General features: G+C 42.9%; 1 protein-coding gene across 4 annotated transcripts in view; it reads right to left on the bottom strand.

Moving 5' to 3' along the window:
* samd11 (sterile alpha motif domain containing 11) overlaps nt 1-19,072 on the bottom strand; it is an 81,545-nt gene that overhangs the window by 46,111 nt on the left and 16,362 nt on the right. For all 4 annotated transcript variants that reach the window (XM_071371750.1, XM_071371749.1, XM_071371747.1 and 1 more), the window contains exon 4: nt 6,476-6,585. In XM_071371750.1, coding sequence (XP_071227851.1) covers nt 6,476-6,585 — 110 coding nt within the window. The remainder of the gene's footprint in view (nt 1-6,475; nt 6,586-19,072) is intronic.

Here is a 19,072-nt window from a genome sequence, read left to right as displayed (position 1 = left end):
TTTTCTGACCGCATAATTGTTTACTTTTACTCAAGTAGTTTCATAAGAGGGCTACTTTTACTATAGTAAATTACAATCTAAGTAACAGTACTCTACCCACTTCTGCTGCGACCTCTTGTCTGCAGACCATTAGCTCCTGGCTCACAGGCTGATCTGCAGATCCTCATGGACAACTTTTCATCAGCCTTACAATCAGTACAAAGAAGACCGAAGTTATGGACCAACCTGACCCTGGTAATCCTTTACGTTGACCCAACCAGCTCTGTGAAAGGTCAGAAACTGTCAGCTACGCAGCGGTATAAGGCACTGCTTCGCAGTGCTTGAGGCGTCAATACAGCCCCAGGTTCGATCCCAGGCTGTGTCCCAGCCGGGCCCTGACTGGGAGACCCATGAGGCGGCGCACAATTGGCCCAGCGTCGTCCGGGTTGGGGGAGGGTTTGGCCGGTCGGGATTTCCTTGTCCCATCGCACTCTAGCAACTCCTTGTGGTGGGCAGGACACCTGCAAGCTGACTTCGGTTTCCTCCGACACATTGGTGCGGCTGGCTTCCGGGTTAAGCGAGCAGTGTGTCAAGAAGCAGTGCGGCTTGGCAGGGTCATGTTTCAGAGGATGCATGGCTCTCGACCTTCGCCTCTCCCGAGTCCGTACGGGAGTTGCAGCGATGGGACAAGACTGTAACTACCAATTAGATATCACGAAATTGGGGAGAAAAGGGGGTAAAACTGTGGACAAATTCACCTACCTTGGTAGCACAATGTCCTGTGCTGTTCACATAGACAATGAAACAAACATTAGGATCCCCAAGGCTAGTGCAGCCTTTGGCCATCTGCGAGATTCGGTGTAGGAAAGAACAGGCATCAAACTGGCAACAAAACTGAGGGTTTTCCAGGCAGTTATATTACCGACCTTTATTTATGGCTGCGAAACCTGGAAAGTCTACAGTACAAATGCCATACCAGGACACTTAATCACTTTCATCTGAACTGTTTGAGGACGCTACTGAGGATCAAGTGGCAGGACAAAATCCCAGACACTGAAATCCTCAGCCATGCCGAAATGACGAGCATTCCCACACTGCTTATGAAAGCACAGCTCAGACGGGTGGGCCATGTGACCAGGGTGCCTGCTACCTGTCTCCCTAAGCAGATCTACTTCGGAGACATGAAGAATGGGAAGCGAGCACAAGGTGGGCCCAAAAAATGCTTTAAAGACGCCCTGAAGACCTCCCTCAAGAGCTTTAACATCGATCTAAGCTAATGGGAAAGCCTTGCTCAGGACCGTCCCACCTAGCGGAATCTCATCCAGGATGGCGCTACCACCTCTGAAACCAGCCGGACCAAAAATGCCATGGTGAAGAGAGAACAGAGCAAGACCAGTAATAACAGAGCCGTCGGTCAGGAGACGCTACAGAAGTACCATGTCCAGTGTGCCAAAGAGTGTTACGGGCTCAGATTGGTCACATCAGCCATCTGCGCACTCACCGTACCCCAGACTCAACCCAATGAATCGTGTCATAGTCATCATCAACCTATGATGGACGATCAAGAAGGTGTGTGGGGGTTTAATAGGAGTATGATGGAGCAAGATGGTACTAACACTCCTTTTGAGGCAAATAATACCCTGTTAAAAAGAAATTTGGCCTTTTAAACACACAAACACAAACCTCCCTGACCCCCCACCCCCCTCCCCGACACACACATCGTCATCTCCTCTATAACTACGTCTGGGAGTCTGAATGAAGAGAAAAAAAGTGATAAAAAAAACACCTTATCCGCCCGTTAGAGTCTTTCTGGTCTGACCGCAGAGCCAAGGTTTACAGTTTCCACAGGCAGCCAGACGCTAAGCCCGGCGCCCCTGCTCTCTCCCATCCTCCTCCCTCCCTCCCTCCCTCCCACAGCCCCAGAGTAGCCAGAGGCCTGGGAGGCGGACGGTGGAGGGAGGAAGGGAGGAGAGGAAGGAGGAGGGGGGAGTCAACCCTCCTGTCTGTCCCTCAGATTTAATTAACGGCCCACTCCGGCGCGGAGACGGCCCAGCAGCCTGCTTCCCTTTCCTTTGACTCATGCACACAGACACGCGCACACACACACACACTCACACACTGCCGCCACACCCGCTGTCTGCCCTCCCCTGATACCGGCACCACACTCATTCATCGCTCTCTCTGTCTCTTTCTCCCTCTGTCTTTCTCCCTCTCCAAACTTTTCTTCCGCTACACAACCTATCCCGTTCTCTCTGCCTCTGTTTCTCTCTCCCTCTTTACTTCTCTCTGTCTCTCTGTCCCTCTTTACTTCTGCCTGTTTCTCTAACCACAGGCCTGTTATGGAAGTTAGACACAGAGTGGGGAGTGAGCTGAATAAAATAACTGATGCTACAAAAGAACAGAGGGCAGTTAGTACTCAAGTATAGTATTACAGAGGTACAGCACTAGAGTAAGAAGTAATGTCTGTTTGGGGGTGCATCTCAAATGGCACCCTATTCCCTATATTGTGCACTACTTTTGAGACCCTGGTCATATAGGGAATAGGGTGCCATTCAGGACCCAGTCTGGGTCTCCTCTGATACTGTCGCAATCCCACCACAGCCAGAGTCACTATTGAAATAGTTGATATAGAAACAAAAGTTCACCCCATGACATGATAGCTACAGTGTATTCGATAAGTATTCAGACCCCTTTACTTTTTCCACATTTTGATACGTTACAGCCTTATTCTAAAATGGATGAAATTGTTTTTTCCCCTCATCAATCTACACACAATATCCCATAATAACAAAGAAAAACACTTTTTTGTATTGAGCAAATCTATGAAAAATAAATCAAATGAAATATCACATTCACATAAGTGCTCAGACCCTTTACTCAGTACTTTGTTGAAGCATATTTGGAAGCAATTACAGCCTTGAGTCTTTTTGGGTATAACACTACAAGCTTGGCACATCTGTATTTGGAGAGTTTCTCCCATTCTACTCTGCAGAGCCCCTCAAGCTCTGTCGGGTTGGATGGGGAGCGTTGCTGCACAGCTATTTTCAGGTCTCTCCACAGAAGTTAGATCGGGTTCAAGTCCGAGCTCTGGCTGGGCCACTCAAGGACATTTCGAGACTTGTCCCAGAGCCACTACTGCGTTGTCTTGGCAGTGTGCTTAGGGTCATTGTCCTGTTGGAAGGTAAACCTTCTCCCCAGTCAGAGGTCCTTAGTGCTCTGGAGCAGGTTTTCATCAAGGAGCTCTCCGTACTTTGTTCCGTTCATCTTTCCCTCAATCCTGACTGGTCTCCCAGTCCCTGCCGCTGAAAACATCCCCACAGTATGATTCTGCCACCACCATGCTTCACCGTAGAGATGGTGCCATGTTTCCTCCAGACGTGACTCTTGGCATTCCGATCAAAGAGTTCAATCTTGGTTTCATCAGACCAGAGAATCTTGTTTCTCATGGTCTGAGAGTCTTTTAGGTGCCATTTGGCAAACTCCTAGCGGGCTGTCATGTGCCTTTTACTGAGGAGTGGCTTCCATCTGGCCACTCTACCATAAAGGCCTGATTGGTGGAGTGCTGCAGAGATGTTTGTCCTTCTGGAAGGTTCTCCCATCTCCACAGAGGAACTCTGGAGCTCTGTGAGAGTGACCATCAGGTTCTTGGTCACTACACAATCCTGTCTCGGAGCTCTACGGACAATTCTTTTGACCTCATGGCTTGGTTTTAGCTCTGACATGCACTGTCAACTGTGAGATCTTATATAGACAGGTGTGTGCCTTTCCAAATCATGTCCAATCAATTGAATTTACCACAGGTGGACTCCAATCAAGTTGTAGAAACATCTCAAGGATGATCAATGGAAACAGGATGCACCTGAGCTCAATTTTGAGACTTATAGCAAAGGGTCTGAGTACTTATGTAAATAAGTTATTTCTGTTTTTTATTTTTAATAGATTTGCAAAAATGTCTAAAACCAGTTTTCACTCTGTCATTATGGGGTATTGTGTGTAGACTGGTGAGGAAAACATTTCATGTAATACATTTTTGAAGAAGGCTGTAACATAACATAATGTGGAAAAAGTCAAAGGGTCTGTATACTTTCCGAATGCACTGTATAACATTTGAAACGGTTTATACCATCATGACAAGAATGGTCAAAAAACGATTCAAAAGTTTATGTCAAGTATTAAAACTTTTCAAAACTCACTATATACATCTACACTCTCCAAAACTGATCTTACCAATAAGGTGTGTTCATTCTCTGTCCTATTACCTCCATGTGTCCCAGTGTTTGCGTTTGTGTGTGTGTTTAGGTGTTTGTGTGTGTACTTGTTTGTGGAAGTGTGTGTCTGTGTGTTCGTGTGTGTGTGTGTATGAGCACACATCCCCATGTGTGTGTGTGTGTATGAACATGCACTACTGTGTATGTGAGTGTGTCGCTCTCTAATTTCACCGGCAGACAGAATGTGAGCCAGTGGCTGATGGGATTGGACTTGTTTACAGACACAGATCGAGCCGCTTAGCCACCCTGTTAAATCTCCCTGTAATGCTCAAACTGACAGATTTTAGGCCCAGGCCCCCTCCGGCGCAGGCCACACCGCGCTCAAATCTCCCTCCCTCCCCCCTCATATCCCCACTACCCATCCCTTTGTGTCTTTCTCCATTAAGATTACCATTCACGAGCTGATTTCCCCATTAAGCTTAGCAGCCGATTAGACAGGTATTTTTGGGAAATCCGTCCCAAACTGGGGTCTAAAAACACTGGGCGTCTGAGACTATAACACCCCCGTGTCCCACGCAAATGAGGAAGGATAGGCAGACACCCCTCCATGCCCTCGTCCCTCCACACCTCCACCCCTCATCCCTTTCTATTAGCAAACTGTATGGGCAATTAAGCTACTAGAGGGATGAGCTCAGAGAGACAGTGTAGAGGACGAGGTGTTGGATTTGTAGGATGATTATGCTACATGTATGACCCTCTGACTAATGGGATGAAGAGGAACAGACCGTCCACAGGGGATAAGGATCTGCTCTCTGAATACTATACTACTTGACCATGGTAAGGGTACTTCTTTATGGGTTAAATCTGTGGTTGGTCAACTTTGTTGGTAACTCTTGATAAGTTTGTATTGGCTATTTTAAAGGAAACCAAACCATGGGTTACAGTTTCTCCTGGCCCATAGACTACTTTCAGAGTGAGGAAGTTGTAGAATCCTCAAGTTGTAGAATCCTGAACTTCCCTTTTAAGATTAACTTTATAAAGGACATTTGACACTAAGGTAAAGGGGATACCTAGTCAGTTGCACAACTGAATGCATTTAACCAAAATGTGTCTTCCACATTTAACCCAACCCCTCTGAATCAGAGAGGTGCGGGGGGCTGCCTTAGTCGACGTCCAAGGCACCCAGGGAGCAGTTGTTGTTGGAGGTTAACTGCCTTGCTCAAGAGCAGAACAGCAGATGTTTCACCTTGCCGGCTCAGAGATTCAACCCAGCAGCGTCTCGGTTACTGGCCCAACGCTCTTAACCACTAAGTTACCTGCCACCCTTTACAAATGTAACAAAGTTTTACCACTTCCTTTTTATTCTGTGACTCACCTCCAGCCTTTTGATTTTTCTTGTGACAAACTGTATAAACGGAAACTCAGCTGGTCTAAGCCTATTTTTAACCCACAAACCAGCAGGTCCCCACCTAACCAACATTTGGGACATAGTTTGGGTTAAAAAATATATATAATTGTCAGTTTAAAAGTACAGTATGTCGTTGCAGTAAAACAAGGCCCTTCCAGACACCTCTGACTACTAAAACAGTTGGGGACTTCCGACATGGCTAATCCCTATTATTGGTAGTGTATGTCTACTGAATAGAAAACACACACACACACACCCTAAACACACATATGCACAAAGCATGATATGTAAGGACAAAAAACAGAAAAGACACAATACAACACACAACAGCTAGAGTATCTAAATACCAATTAACTCTATCGTGTCTAACTTTTGCCATGTTACCCAGAAATATTACACACGTATCTACCTGAAAGCATACATATCCAACATTCAGTCTAACTCCGGACTTAAACAGTCTGATTCAGAACAACTAAAACTAATGAAACAGTGTCTGGTGTTAGGGGTGTTTAACCGTGGGGCTGTAAGCTGTTAGAAGGCTCTTAGCTTAACACACACCATGGTTCCTTTATGCCCATGAAACTGGATTAATGGCAAACAAAGCTATTTATTTAGTGGTCATTTAAAACAGGGGGTTAAGGAAAAACCTGGAGTGCAATAGAAAAGGCAAAAAAATTACATTTAGTAATTGACTTGAGAGCCACCTTCAGGAATCAGTAATAAGCTTACAGTAAGTTCCCCAATCAAACAAATTACAGAAAATTAAGGGACTAATGCATAATAGTGATTAATTACTCATGCTAATAGAAGAATACGTAACCTCATTACAAATATAAGGAATACGGAGAGAGAAAAATAGACAAACACACATTTATCCTACCTGTGTGTCCTGTGTTGGTGCTGAGGTCGGTGGCGGGCTGGCTCTCGGGCATGCCGTGCTGTCTGGTGTGGTGGAGGTTGGAGATGATCGTAGAGAGGTCACTGTCACGACTGAAACACAGAGTCAGGGGGTTAGCAACACACATTGCTTTACATGACACATTAAAACACAACAAGGCACACACACATAGTAACACAACATAGCAAAAAGCACACAAAACCCCCCCCCACAAAACTCCAACAGGGAAAGACACAATGTACCATAACATGGCACAACACAACAGCACATAGCTACAGTTACAGTTAATTAAATATGTCACATAACAACTCAAAACAGCTCCATTCTACCTTGTCACTCACAACAAACTTCATCCTCTGAAGAAAATTCTACTACAGAATTATAACAAAACGTTATGCAGGAAATGGAGAGTCTGATGTGTAGCATACGAAAGATCACACAAACGCAAGCGTATATCCACACACACAAATCCACCCATCACCACATACAGCTGTGTGCGCACACATATACACGCTCGCGCACACACACACACACACACACACACACACACACACACACACACACACACACACACACACACACACACACACATGTAAGCACACACACCTATACTGACCAAGAACCTCTCATCTACCAACTGTATTTCTGTATACTGAAGCAATTGGAATTCAAACAGACTTCATGAGTGGCAAATCAACCTGTTCTTCCCTTGGCTTTGAGGTACAGTGCATTCAGAAAGTATTCAGACCCCTTGACTTTTTCCACATTTTGTTACATTACAGCTTAATTCTAAAATAGATTTTTTTAAACTGGGAGACCAGTCAGGATCGAGGGAAAGATGAACGGAGCAAAGCACAGAGATCCTTGATGAAAACCTGCTCCAGAGCGCTCAGGACCTCAGACTGGGGCGAAGGTTCACCTTCCAATAGGACAACAACCCTAAGCACACAGTCAAGACAACGCAGTAGTGGCTTCGGGACAAGTCTCTGAATGTCTTTGAATGGCCCAGCCAGAGCCCAGACTTGAACCCGATCGAACATCTAAAAGGTCTGAGTAAAGGGTCTGAATACATATGTAAATGTGATATTTTAGTTTAAATGTTTTTAGATTTTTTGCAACATTTCTAAAAAACATGTTTTTGCTTTGTCATTATGGTGTATTGTGTGGAGATTGATGAGGGAAAAAAATATTTAATACATTTTAGAATAAGGCTGTAACGTAACATAATGTGGATAAAGTCAAGGGGTCTGAATACTTTCCGAATGCACTGTATGTATGACACCCCAATGACAGACTCCTAAGCACCAAGCACTTTTTGGTCTCATCCCTACTCATCTTGAACCTTACAGTAAGATACTTTATTCAACACATTCAGAACTCAACTAAGTCGCTTAAGAGCTTAAAATGAGATTATTGTTCCCCCAACATTCAGATGGGAGAAGAGACCAGTTTGTAGTCTCTGTCTAGATACACTACAGTGATTTTATTTATGTATTTATGTACAATGTCCCCATTGTTTAAAACATTCAAGTAAACTGCAGTAGTCCAACTGGAATACTGAGCCTCAGTCAGTCTGATTCGCTAAAGGCCAGACAGTTCAAATAGTATTTTGTTTACTTCAAATACTTTAGCTGCATTCGAATGAGCTTGCCTGGTGCAATGGAACCAATAACATAGTCCCAAAAGTGCAAAACCTGCCCATCGGGCACTCCAGAACTCAGTGAAAATTGACCTTATTAGGTTACAGGGACGATGCACATTTAGCAACATTTCTGTAAATGTGCCAGTTTGCTAATTTTGAACTGAATTTTGCTGAAAGTATTTGAAAGGAAACTAAACGTCCTCTCTCTCCCACAGTGACACCACTGCCCTAGCCTCTTGTCGAGACCAAACCAGAGGAGGGTTTTAGTGGTTAGGGCTGCCAAATTCCCCACCAGCTCCCTCTAACTCAGCAGCAGCAGCCATGGACATAAGTGTGTCATGGAGGTACTTCCACTCAATCTGATTAGCGCTCTGATCGCATTAAACAGCATAATGATGGAAAATAGGCGCTTAGCATTTGAGGGAATATCTCAGACAAATTTCTCTGTCGCTTTATGGCGATGCGCAAACATTTTGGTTCACTAAATGTTGATTTGGTTGTTCAAGAGTGACGTCCTCAAGTGTCTACTTTATTGTAGAAAATACAAAACACAGATAAATCAGATACAGATACATCTCATTAAATTAAATAGTTTCCCCCTGTTTCCTTACATTTGGAGCATCAAGTCCAACTGAATATGTCCAAATCAAGTTCAGTGAAGATTCTAGTTACAGCATAACTTTGTCTAAAATGAAAACAGGAGCCATGGAACATTATTGCTAACCAGGAAGAGACAGCGGAGGGTGTCATGGTAACGAGGCAGAGTGGCTGGGGATGGTTCTGATTGGTCAGCACTCCGAGGAGGCCACATGGTTTGCGGCTGCTGGATTCTGCCTTTTTTACAGCACAATGATTATAGGCTCTGGCTCGGTAATGCCAGCCTGTCGTGCTCCGAGCTGTTATCCAAATTGTACAGAACAGATGCGGGGGAATTTATTTTGTCTGATTCTGACCACGTTGGGTTACCAGTCGCTTCTCAGTTAACGGGAGTCAGTGAGTCAAACTCAAAACAAAACCAAACGCAGATATAACATCCTGTCTGGTTGCTAAGCAAGCGAGGATGCTTTTGTTGTGCCGGGACGTCACACTTTCGGTGACACTAGTCCGACTAAGCCCTAGTCCTAAATCAAAATACTTACAAGTTGTAAAGAATATAACATTTCATTTTTTGATGTTTTTATTCCACTGAATTCGGAGGTCTACTTTCATAAGGTTCATAGTCAGACTGCTGGCCAACTCAGATTAGCCATGCAACTCAGGTCCGCACTCATCCAAAATTGAGATCCCGTAACCGCTAGCAACTAAAGCCTCACCTGCTCCCAATCACACAAAGTGATCGTGATAATGTCACACTGAACTTCTCACTGAGGCTACGATGTTATTATCCCGTGGCTAAATAGCGGCACTAAACTATGACAAGCAAGGACATCGTTAGCGCTGGTAATTAGCACACTTTTCCTGCTCTGTCCATTGTGGATGGCTAAAGAGGGACAGCCCCTCCCTCCACCCACATGAGTGGCCAGGTCAAGGTCATAATCTGTGCCTAGGGCTATAGGGGATGAACATGGGGAGATGTGGCTGTGAGGGGGGCTGGGCGGAGGGGGGGGGGGGGGTTAAGACCTAGCCTCCTGACTCAGCTCTCCCTCATGAATTTGGGGGGGGGGGGGGGGGGGGTGCAGCTAAGAAGGACATGAGCTGCGTATTATCACCCAGGCCGCACACTGGAGACAATCATCTCATCCTCGGCTCATCCTTAAACTGCTCAATACCCCCCTAATCATCTTCAGTTGGTCCAGCCCACAGGACAGACAGACTGACAGACCGACAGACAGACAGACACCATGACCCAGATGCTACTACTGTAATAGCCAGGCCCTAATGCAAGGTAACTTTGACATGGATTACTATGGAAACTACATGTATTCATAAGCAGCATAGAAAGGAGGTTATTTTCATTGATACTGTTTGAGAATCAGAAACTGGATCCATTTAATCCAATGAGCTTCGAAATTTACTCATCAAAAGATGAATTCTTTTAGAGAACCTTTAGAGAACATTGTTGTGAGTTTAGCCAGTAGCTAGGTTTCCATCAGATTTTCATTCGGATATTCTAAAATCTTCATAAAAACAATATGCGCATTTTCCTACCAGAGATGTGTTTCCATCAAATTAACTTATTGCGGATAAAAGGATGTGCATGATGATGTATTGCACATAAAAATACATTTTGCGGTTAAATTCCCATATACTGAATAAAAAAGTTTTCATTGCATTTTCATTTTTTTTTTTGCTTCATATAGCGAGTGTGCCCACTCTGGTATTGGCATGTGTGCTCTAGCCAACAGCACTATCTGCGCTCAGTTGGCTAGAGCACACCAAAAGCCTACATGATGAGATTATTATTATGGACAAAAGGGTAAGACTATTTTTATTTGTCAACTGCCAGCCGAGCATCAATTATGTCACCAGAATAAGACACCCAATATTTATTGGAAAGGAGCATCAACCTCATCACCTTACACTTTTACCACCCTGTGAAGTTCATCATTTATTTAATCTGTTGCCTTATATCAATATTTGCGCATAAAAAATGTCCACACACATTTTCTCGCACAAATCATTATACCAAACACAAAAAGATCCCACCTTGTCTAGCATATTTAGTTTTGTCAACATTTGGAAAGTTTACTTAAAAATGTTCTGTTTCCATCAGGCCTGTCATGACATTTTTTATCCGATGTAATTCAATTGCATAAAAAGGTTGGATGGAAACCTAGTACGTATAATGCTCTATAACATCCTTTATAATAACTTATAATGTGTTATAACACTGACCATAAGCATTAATAATAACTCATAAGCTGTTATAAAACTCATGAACTACAGCAGGACACAAACAGAAAATAGCTTCCATAAAAAAGGCTCAATGGGAAAGTTACTGGAACTTCCTCCAAAGGGAGATGGCAGCTGCTGCTCTGACATTACTACAGGAGACACTACTCACACTCTCCTAATGCCATGAAAAGCATCTTCTCCTGGCATGGGACCAGAATAGCGGAGGGTGACCACCACGGTGCCACGCTGTGACATTGTCAAAGAGGAGCCGAGGTGACAAAGCTGGAGGGCATAGTGTGAGCTGGCACTGGCTGGCACGGGTTGGCAGTCTGGGCACCCCGATGCCATGTCTGACACCACGACTGAGACCGCATTGACAGACAGGGGTATTGGGGGGGTGGGGGTGGAAGGGGAATGCGCGCAGCTGCCATGGTGGGGCAGAGGAGTTGTCACGCAGGTGTAGAGCGAGGCAGCTTGCATTCAAAATAGCACCCTATTCCCTATATACTGTAGTGCACTACTAGAGCACTTAAGTCAAATGTAGTGCACTCTATAGGGAATAGGGTGACATTTGGGACACACCCGGAGAGAAGACAGCCTGCTTGGAACAGCTGGTGCCTGCAGGTATGCTGCTACTGCAGCGCCCTCCCTCCTCCTCTAACCTCAAGACAACAAACAGAACACACAGCCAGCTCCAACCTGCAACTGCAGGTGATCCACAGCCTTTACTCAAGCCAGCCCTGACTCACTTTTAAATATTACCATGTGATATAGGCTCATGCCAATACAAAGGGAGAGTTCAAAAGGAGACCGCTTTAATAACCATTGCTGAATTATCGTCATTCTCCGAATGTAAATAAGATATTTTCTTGAGAGAAAAAAACGAACAATTGTGAAAGAAATTTAGGCTTAATGCAAAAACATGGATTTCGACAAATTGTATCTTTTGTTTTCAGACAAAGACTTGTGTTCGTATACCGCTCACATTTGGATGGAAAGACAGCCTGCAACTGTGGCAGAGCAAGAAGAGGGAGTCATAAATAAATCCAGAAATAGATACATAAATAAATAACAACAGGCCAGGATATCTCTTGGGCTTTCCCTGTTGTTCCTTACAGAAGCTGATGTGGGGTCGATAAGGCTGCAGAGAGAAAGGAAAGTACAATGAAATAAAAGAGTCTGCCATGTGGAGGCTTGGTATGGTTTTCTACTTAGGCTAAACTGAGCCAGAAAATGGTGTCTGAATCTAATCTCAATGTTTATTGAAGTAGATGTATGTTGAATCATTGATCAAAACAAATATTCTCCCCAAGGTCCTATGTGATATCAGATGTTGTTTCGATTATGATCTATTATTATCTATTATCTAATATTAACTATAGACTGAGTTGTCGCTTTGTGCAGAGGCAATATTACGTTTTACAAAGTAAATGTATGAGTCCAATGACCATGATCATTTGGGATTCAATTAAACAATTCTTCAAAACAGAACAAGATTCTTTAGGACATAAACCCTAGAAAAGGCATGAGGGTAGGTTTCCTATAGTGCATAATCATACAGCTTTTTTGAACAGCCCCCTGTTTAAGGTCCTACCCTCCATATGTTTAAATGGAGAGACCGTGAGTCCTGAGTATCTTTTGCTTGACCCCCCCCCCCACACACAGCAAGCGCAGTAAGAAGACAAATACTCAACTTCCATGTGTGGAAAACTCTGTTCTTGCTACAAACACCTCCTAATCTGTCATTGGATTGTTGGAACCCTGTTGCCATGGAGAAGCGGTGTGAAAGGAGCGAATAAGTCTTCAGCCTTTCTTCAGAAAGCTTGAAAAAACTTTATGTTCACTAATTAGTGCTTTCGGTGAAAGCCCTTTTCAGGAATCCTTCTGTCGCCATAATGTCCCCTTGCTGGCTTTAACAGACACAATTCACCAAGAACACCATAAGTTCGAAACTTCAAAGGAGTAAGAGAAAGGTTAACCCTAAGCATTTGTTAGCTGTAAGTATGTCATACGCGATACATGAACAATACCGTACTGTTACAATATTCATAGCTTTTGTTTTAGGAGCAAATAGCTGTCTATGAGGAGAGGAGCAGACACAGGCCAACCTCTTATTCATGGACTAAAGAATTTAACTTAAGAAAACTGTCTGGACAAATCTAAGACAATGCTATAACTGAGTATAGATGTCTACCCATTCCTCCACTACACAACTGTAAACACACATCTTTCAGTCTTACCTACTGGTTTTAAGGAACGTTACCTCCAACAAACTTTATCTTTGCGGAGCTGAGGTTTATCCCTCAGCGAGCATTATTGTTGCATCTACATAAATAAATTCACAACAATTACATTTTCTCTTTCTACAATACTAAAAAATGACATAAGACAAAATTCTAATTTACGCAGTGAATAAATTCCACTTCAGTACATACCAGCCTTGTCAGGTATCGTTATGCTAGCAGAGGTTGTGCAAGTTGGCCCTCCCCCTGGGTTCAACCTCTAGCACCTTGCACATGAAAAGTTAGCTCTGCTATCCAGAGAGGGCCTGGACACCTTGCAGGAACTAGTTCCACCTACACAGTGTCACAGCGCAATGTTGTGGTGGCTATGTTAGCATCCGGCAGTTCGCGGAAGGCTATGCCTGGTGGAAATGGGTATGGCAGCTTTGTACAGTTACCTCTCTCTCTTTGTCCCCCTGCGGAAGGGCCTGCCACCACCACCCTCATGACAGCCTCCCTCCTCCCATTTCCTCCCATGTAATCTACTTAGACATGTATACTACAAAAATAATACTGCTCTTTTCCCTTCAATAAGAAATGGGGAAACATTTTGCTTTTGAAATAGGAATAATTGTATCGTTGTATATATGAAATAGAAAAACATTACATAAACGCACAACTTAGTGAGATTTCCAGGGCTATAGACGTATGTGTTGTGTGGCTTTTTTCTCCAGAGGGTGCCACCTAAAAGCCCAACGTCAGCAGGTGGAATTTATTTAACCCTCTCCCTCAGCATTTTCAAAAAGTCAAAACCTTGTTATCTTCACGACGTCCAACTCAAACAATACTCAGGTAGGCTTTGTTTTCCCTTGAGTATAAGACACCTAAGCTACCACCGTCAAATATTTAGTGACGAATTTGATTACCGATTGCATCAATACACTTGCAAGCCACTCCATGCAACAACAAAAAAACGATTGAATATCTAACTAATCATTAAACACCTTTGTCTCGCTGTATTGGAAGCTTCTGTTTCTATAGTATTTGTTTTCTGATCAGGATCTAGTCTCCTCCCTATTCACTGGTTGTGTCTTTGCAGTTTGAGTTAAGGGAGAGAGGGAATACCCCACACATCGAAGACATTTAACTTTTGTTCCAGATGCGCCGGGTTGGACCATTAATCATTGAGTGGGTTCCCCCGATTCTCTGTCCTGGTTCAATCAAGCCTCAGGGGGTTTGCCGGGTTCTAAAGTGTCTCGGGCACTCTTTGCTTACTCAGCAGGAACGATGCGCAGTTCTCCGCACTGTTCTGGTGGGCCTACTGAACTAATCACCTGTAAAGCCGATGGCCATTAACATTAATCCGGTTAAAAGATATAGAGCTCTCTAATGAACTTGACAAGTCTTCTTCAAGGATGACAACACCTCCGAAGACCTTTCTGACAACTAGGAAATCCTGTTACTACGTAGCCACAGTACCTTAGCCTGATCCAAGAGCCTATTCCTCTGTGTTATAGCACGTCCACGTGGTAACATCCAAACCATTTAAAACGTGCAAGGTCAATATCTGATTGTTTGAAATATATTTGTAATTCTGAAAGGAAAATATGAATGAACGTTAAATGGTCTATAGATCAAAGGTATTTCACTTTAATATTCTTTTAACCTTGATGATGCAACTTGGCAAGGGAGTTGAGGTCACAAAAACAGTAAACCCCTGATGAAACCCTAAATTGATGTACAAGTAGACCATACCACAATGTTTTTCAATTTAATCAGGTATTTTTCTGCATCAAGATGAGAATAACATAGTATAATTATCACAACTGAATATATTGCAGGATGTACCCAAGTGCGATGTGACACAATGTTAGCGAGAATCTTGATGATGTGTGAGGTAGAGAATAGATGAGGTAGAGAATAGACACACTCACACGTATGGACAGCATCCTGTATTTTTCACCATCCATTGACCAAATCCAATTTGTTAAGACCCCTCTACGACTCACTTACTGGGTCTGTGGTCAATATAAATCAGATTTCCTTGATTGGACATCCCATTATCCCTTTTGCTCAGACCCATTGCATTTGGAGTAAAGTAGGGCCGAGACGGATGCCCGGGACAGATCGGAGCTGTGGCTCCAGCGAGTCCGCCGCCTTTTAAAGGGTAAAAGCCTGACATATTAGTCATAAGTGTTCTTTAAATTCATTATCATCTTAACACGCGAGCGGCGCATGTGTCAGGGGGGGAAATAAGCCTCTTTAATGAGGTTAGTGGATCCATTTAAAGCTTTACAGTTGCTGTGCTGTCCTCCATGTCACAACCAGTCTCGAGAAGGCAGCAACAGCAACATCCTCTCCTTCAATGAGATTGCACAAGTCGCTTCTCATGCAGTGAGCGTTAAAATTAGTTTCACTCAGGAAGTCAACAAGCAGATACTATTAACATTTCTGACAAGCTTGGCCGACAACAAAACGATACAAATCTCTTTTTGTTCCTCATATTTGCATGCACAAAAATTTTACGTGGATAAAAGTTAAAAACAGGATCTGGGGAGATTTTTATTCCCAATTACTTTGATTCTATTTGACTAGCATAGCACACACAAACGTGGAGTATGTCACCTCACCTGTGCTGGTGAGATATGTGAGCCTTTTCAGGAAAATAGGCATATGTTGCACGTCACTACTTCACAGGAAAGGCATTTGAACGTAATTCTTTTTTTTCTTCAAAATGCGTTTTTTAGGACCTTAATACCAACTTGTATGCCATCTGTAAACACAAATTAAATTGTTAAATTAAGAGCGTAGTTGGTTTAGCCACGGAAAAAGACAGGAAGCTTCCCGCTAGCCATTATTAGCTGAGATAATGGATGGGCTGGACATGCCAAGAGATGAGTTCGGATTGGCATGCCATGTAGCATGCTTCTGTCTATAACATGAGCTGCTCAGTATGTGTAGGGAATCCTTTCTACCTCTGCTTTTTTGAAAGATATCATGAAGAACTGCAAAAGTGTTGCTACTGTTCGTCACTTTCTGGAGGATGATCGTGCCATGCTGATTCTCTCTGACTCTGAAAATGAATCAGACGATGAGGAAATCCCTGATTTAGGTACAAATATTTTAATTGAACCATAAATTGTAGTCTTCTGAAATGGCGATCAACAGTGTTGTTATCACGGAAAAAGCTGAGCGAGATTTGAAATCAGTGGAATTCCCGGTGGAAGCAGAGTATGATAGCTAAGGAGATGGAGAAAATTCTGGCATTTGATTGCAAATATGCAGAGGGAGTCGAAAAGAGAACACAGAAGGTTGTTGTATAAAACATCTGTCTCCAGATTACATCTTCAAACTAAGGGCAACCATGGCATTCGTGACAGAGAGAGAGAAGCGTCCATCCATGTATACGGGAAATTTTGTCAGAAAGTTATTTTCATTGCAAATGAAAGCATACTGTTAGCTAGCTAGCTAACATTAGTTTGCTGGCTCGCTAGCTAACATGCATGGTGGCTAGCTATGATAATCAGTTTGTATTGTTAGTAGTATGGGTTGGGATTACTGCCGCATTCAAAACATCTGAACTTAGAACTGGGAACTCAGAAATCTCCGACTTCAGTGCGTTCAAAAAAACGAGCTCCGACTGGGAAAAATAGTTTTGAACGGTCCTCCAACTCGGAATTCCAACTCGGGAACTCAGACCTCTTTCTAGAGCCCCGACATTACGACCTGAAGATCACTGACGTCATGATTTGACCTCGTATTTTCCAAGATCCCAGTTGTCCTAAAAGCACCATTAGGTTCATTGTTTAGCTAGCTATAAGTCGAAAATACCAGATGATTACCTGACCCATCATGTTAGCCGGATGTGTCTGTGGGTGATTACAATCTATTGTATTTCATGAACATGTGTACATGTCTAGACAATAGTGACCCATCCACTTAGCTAGATGTGGCTGGGCCTATTACTTTCACCTCTTTTAGTCTTGAAATATTTGGTTGTTTACTACACTACCTTACGCTGTTTAGCACATGGCCTCACATGTGAATCCTTAAAGAGATGGGTGGGGCTCAGGCTTTAGAGGGTGTGAATGAATCTGAATGGGTGTAGACAAAGAAGAGCTCTCCCAGTTGATGTACTAAAACATTTAAGGGCCATTTTCACAAAAGTGGGGTTACAAGTTTATCAACTTTCAAAGCAGAATTACTTTCCCCTTGTTCCTGAACTGCAGTGTATGACATACACTTTTCTAGCTCTGAGTCTACTTTTATCCAATGTAAAAAATAAAAATAAAAGATTTTTAAATGTTGCTACATAAGACCGGATCGAGCCGGTCGGTCACATATACCGTGTCTCTTTCTTTCTCTCTCTCTCCTCCTTAGGAACTCTTGGAGCATAGCCTGATCAGGCCTAGAATAATGCCTTGTAATGCTTTGTAATTTAAGCTTTTGTATTGTACAGGGAGGCAGGTAGCCTAGCGGTTAAGAGTGTTGGGCCAGTAACCGAAAGGTTGCTGGTTTGAATCCCCAAGCCGACTAGGTGAAACATCTATCGATGTGCCCTTGGGCACTTCACCCTATTTGCTCTGCATAAGAGCATCTGCTAAATGACTTGAATGTATGTGAATCCCTTCATTTTACAATGTTAATTAATTATTTGCTATTGATATAGACAATTCTTAGTTCTTGTTTGTCCTTTCTATTACTGTAGCTCAGCTATAGTCTCTTGCATATTGCTAAATCATTTTTATGGAGTCAGATAATGAATTGAATGGACTTCGTTAATTGCATAGTCTTATTATGAGTTGCAGGTAAGGTGTATATAATATATAATATAATATTACCCCACTACACGGTCATTTGGTTCATCTTAATGGGGTGACTTCCCCACGAACCTGACTGTGTGAGTGTGTGTGTGTTTGTTTTTGTATTTTTTCGGATGAGCGAGTGGGTGTGCATGTGTGTGCATTTGAGTGAGTGGCCTACAGTGTGCGATGACAACCCAAATCTAATTTAGCCGCCAAACACCATCCGCCATTACCCAATATTAGGCTCAAAACTACTACCTCACCCACATCTAAGGAACAATTCAGCTTAGAAAAGTATAATGTTGGTCTTTGATCCACATTCACAAGAACGTGCTTCAATGTATTGTCACTTTGTCACTTCTGTCACTTTGAGATTGAAACAGTTGCATCCAAAAATATATCATTTTTTCCATTCCCAGCTCTTCAAATCTTATTTCACCTAATGCAAATACATCAAGATGTCCTTGTATACAGTAAACAGTCATTTGTAAAACAAGGTATCTGATGCCAATTTCATTACACAAATATTGTAGCCAGATGCCAATAACCATCAACATTATCCAACTGACACCTGGAACCAATACTAAACAATACTAATAACAACAATACTACTACTAATCCCTACCGCCTATTTTATAAGATTAAACATAAAATAAAGGATAAAAAAAGAATAGCTGTGACTTTTATTTCCCTATTATGTATGAGATTATTGAGATTATTCCAAACGCTGAGAAACTAGTGCAACAGCACAACTGGCGTACTGTGACAGACTGGATTATCTGCTCATTTTCTACCCGGTCCTGGCATGAGTTGAAATGAGAGTGATGTACAGCTTTGGCACAAAGAAAAATCCCCACTGAGGTGAAACTACCCATAACGTCTGTTTGAGATGACTTTCTGACTATTATCTGAAGCTCCTGTGGTACTGATATCTGAAACACAGTTTATGGCAAAGGTATTCAGTCTTTGAGATTTTCAGGACAAGAAGTGTTAGAAGAGACGGCTTGATATAAGTCTTTTTCTCATACTGTATTTGGACAATACTGACAACAGCAGTAGCAGCAAAGCAACATCA

The sequence above is a fragment of the Salvelinus alpinus genome, chromosome 28 (genome assembly GCF_045679555.1).
Source record: "Salvelinus alpinus chromosome 28, SLU_Salpinus.1, whole genome shotgun sequence".
NCBI classification, from domain to species: domain Eukaryota; kingdom Metazoa; phylum Chordata; class Actinopteri; order Salmoniformes; family Salmonidae; genus Salvelinus; species Salvelinus alpinus.
The sequence above is the reverse complement of the archived record's forward strand: the minus strand, read 5'-3'. Positions and strand labels throughout refer to the sequence as shown.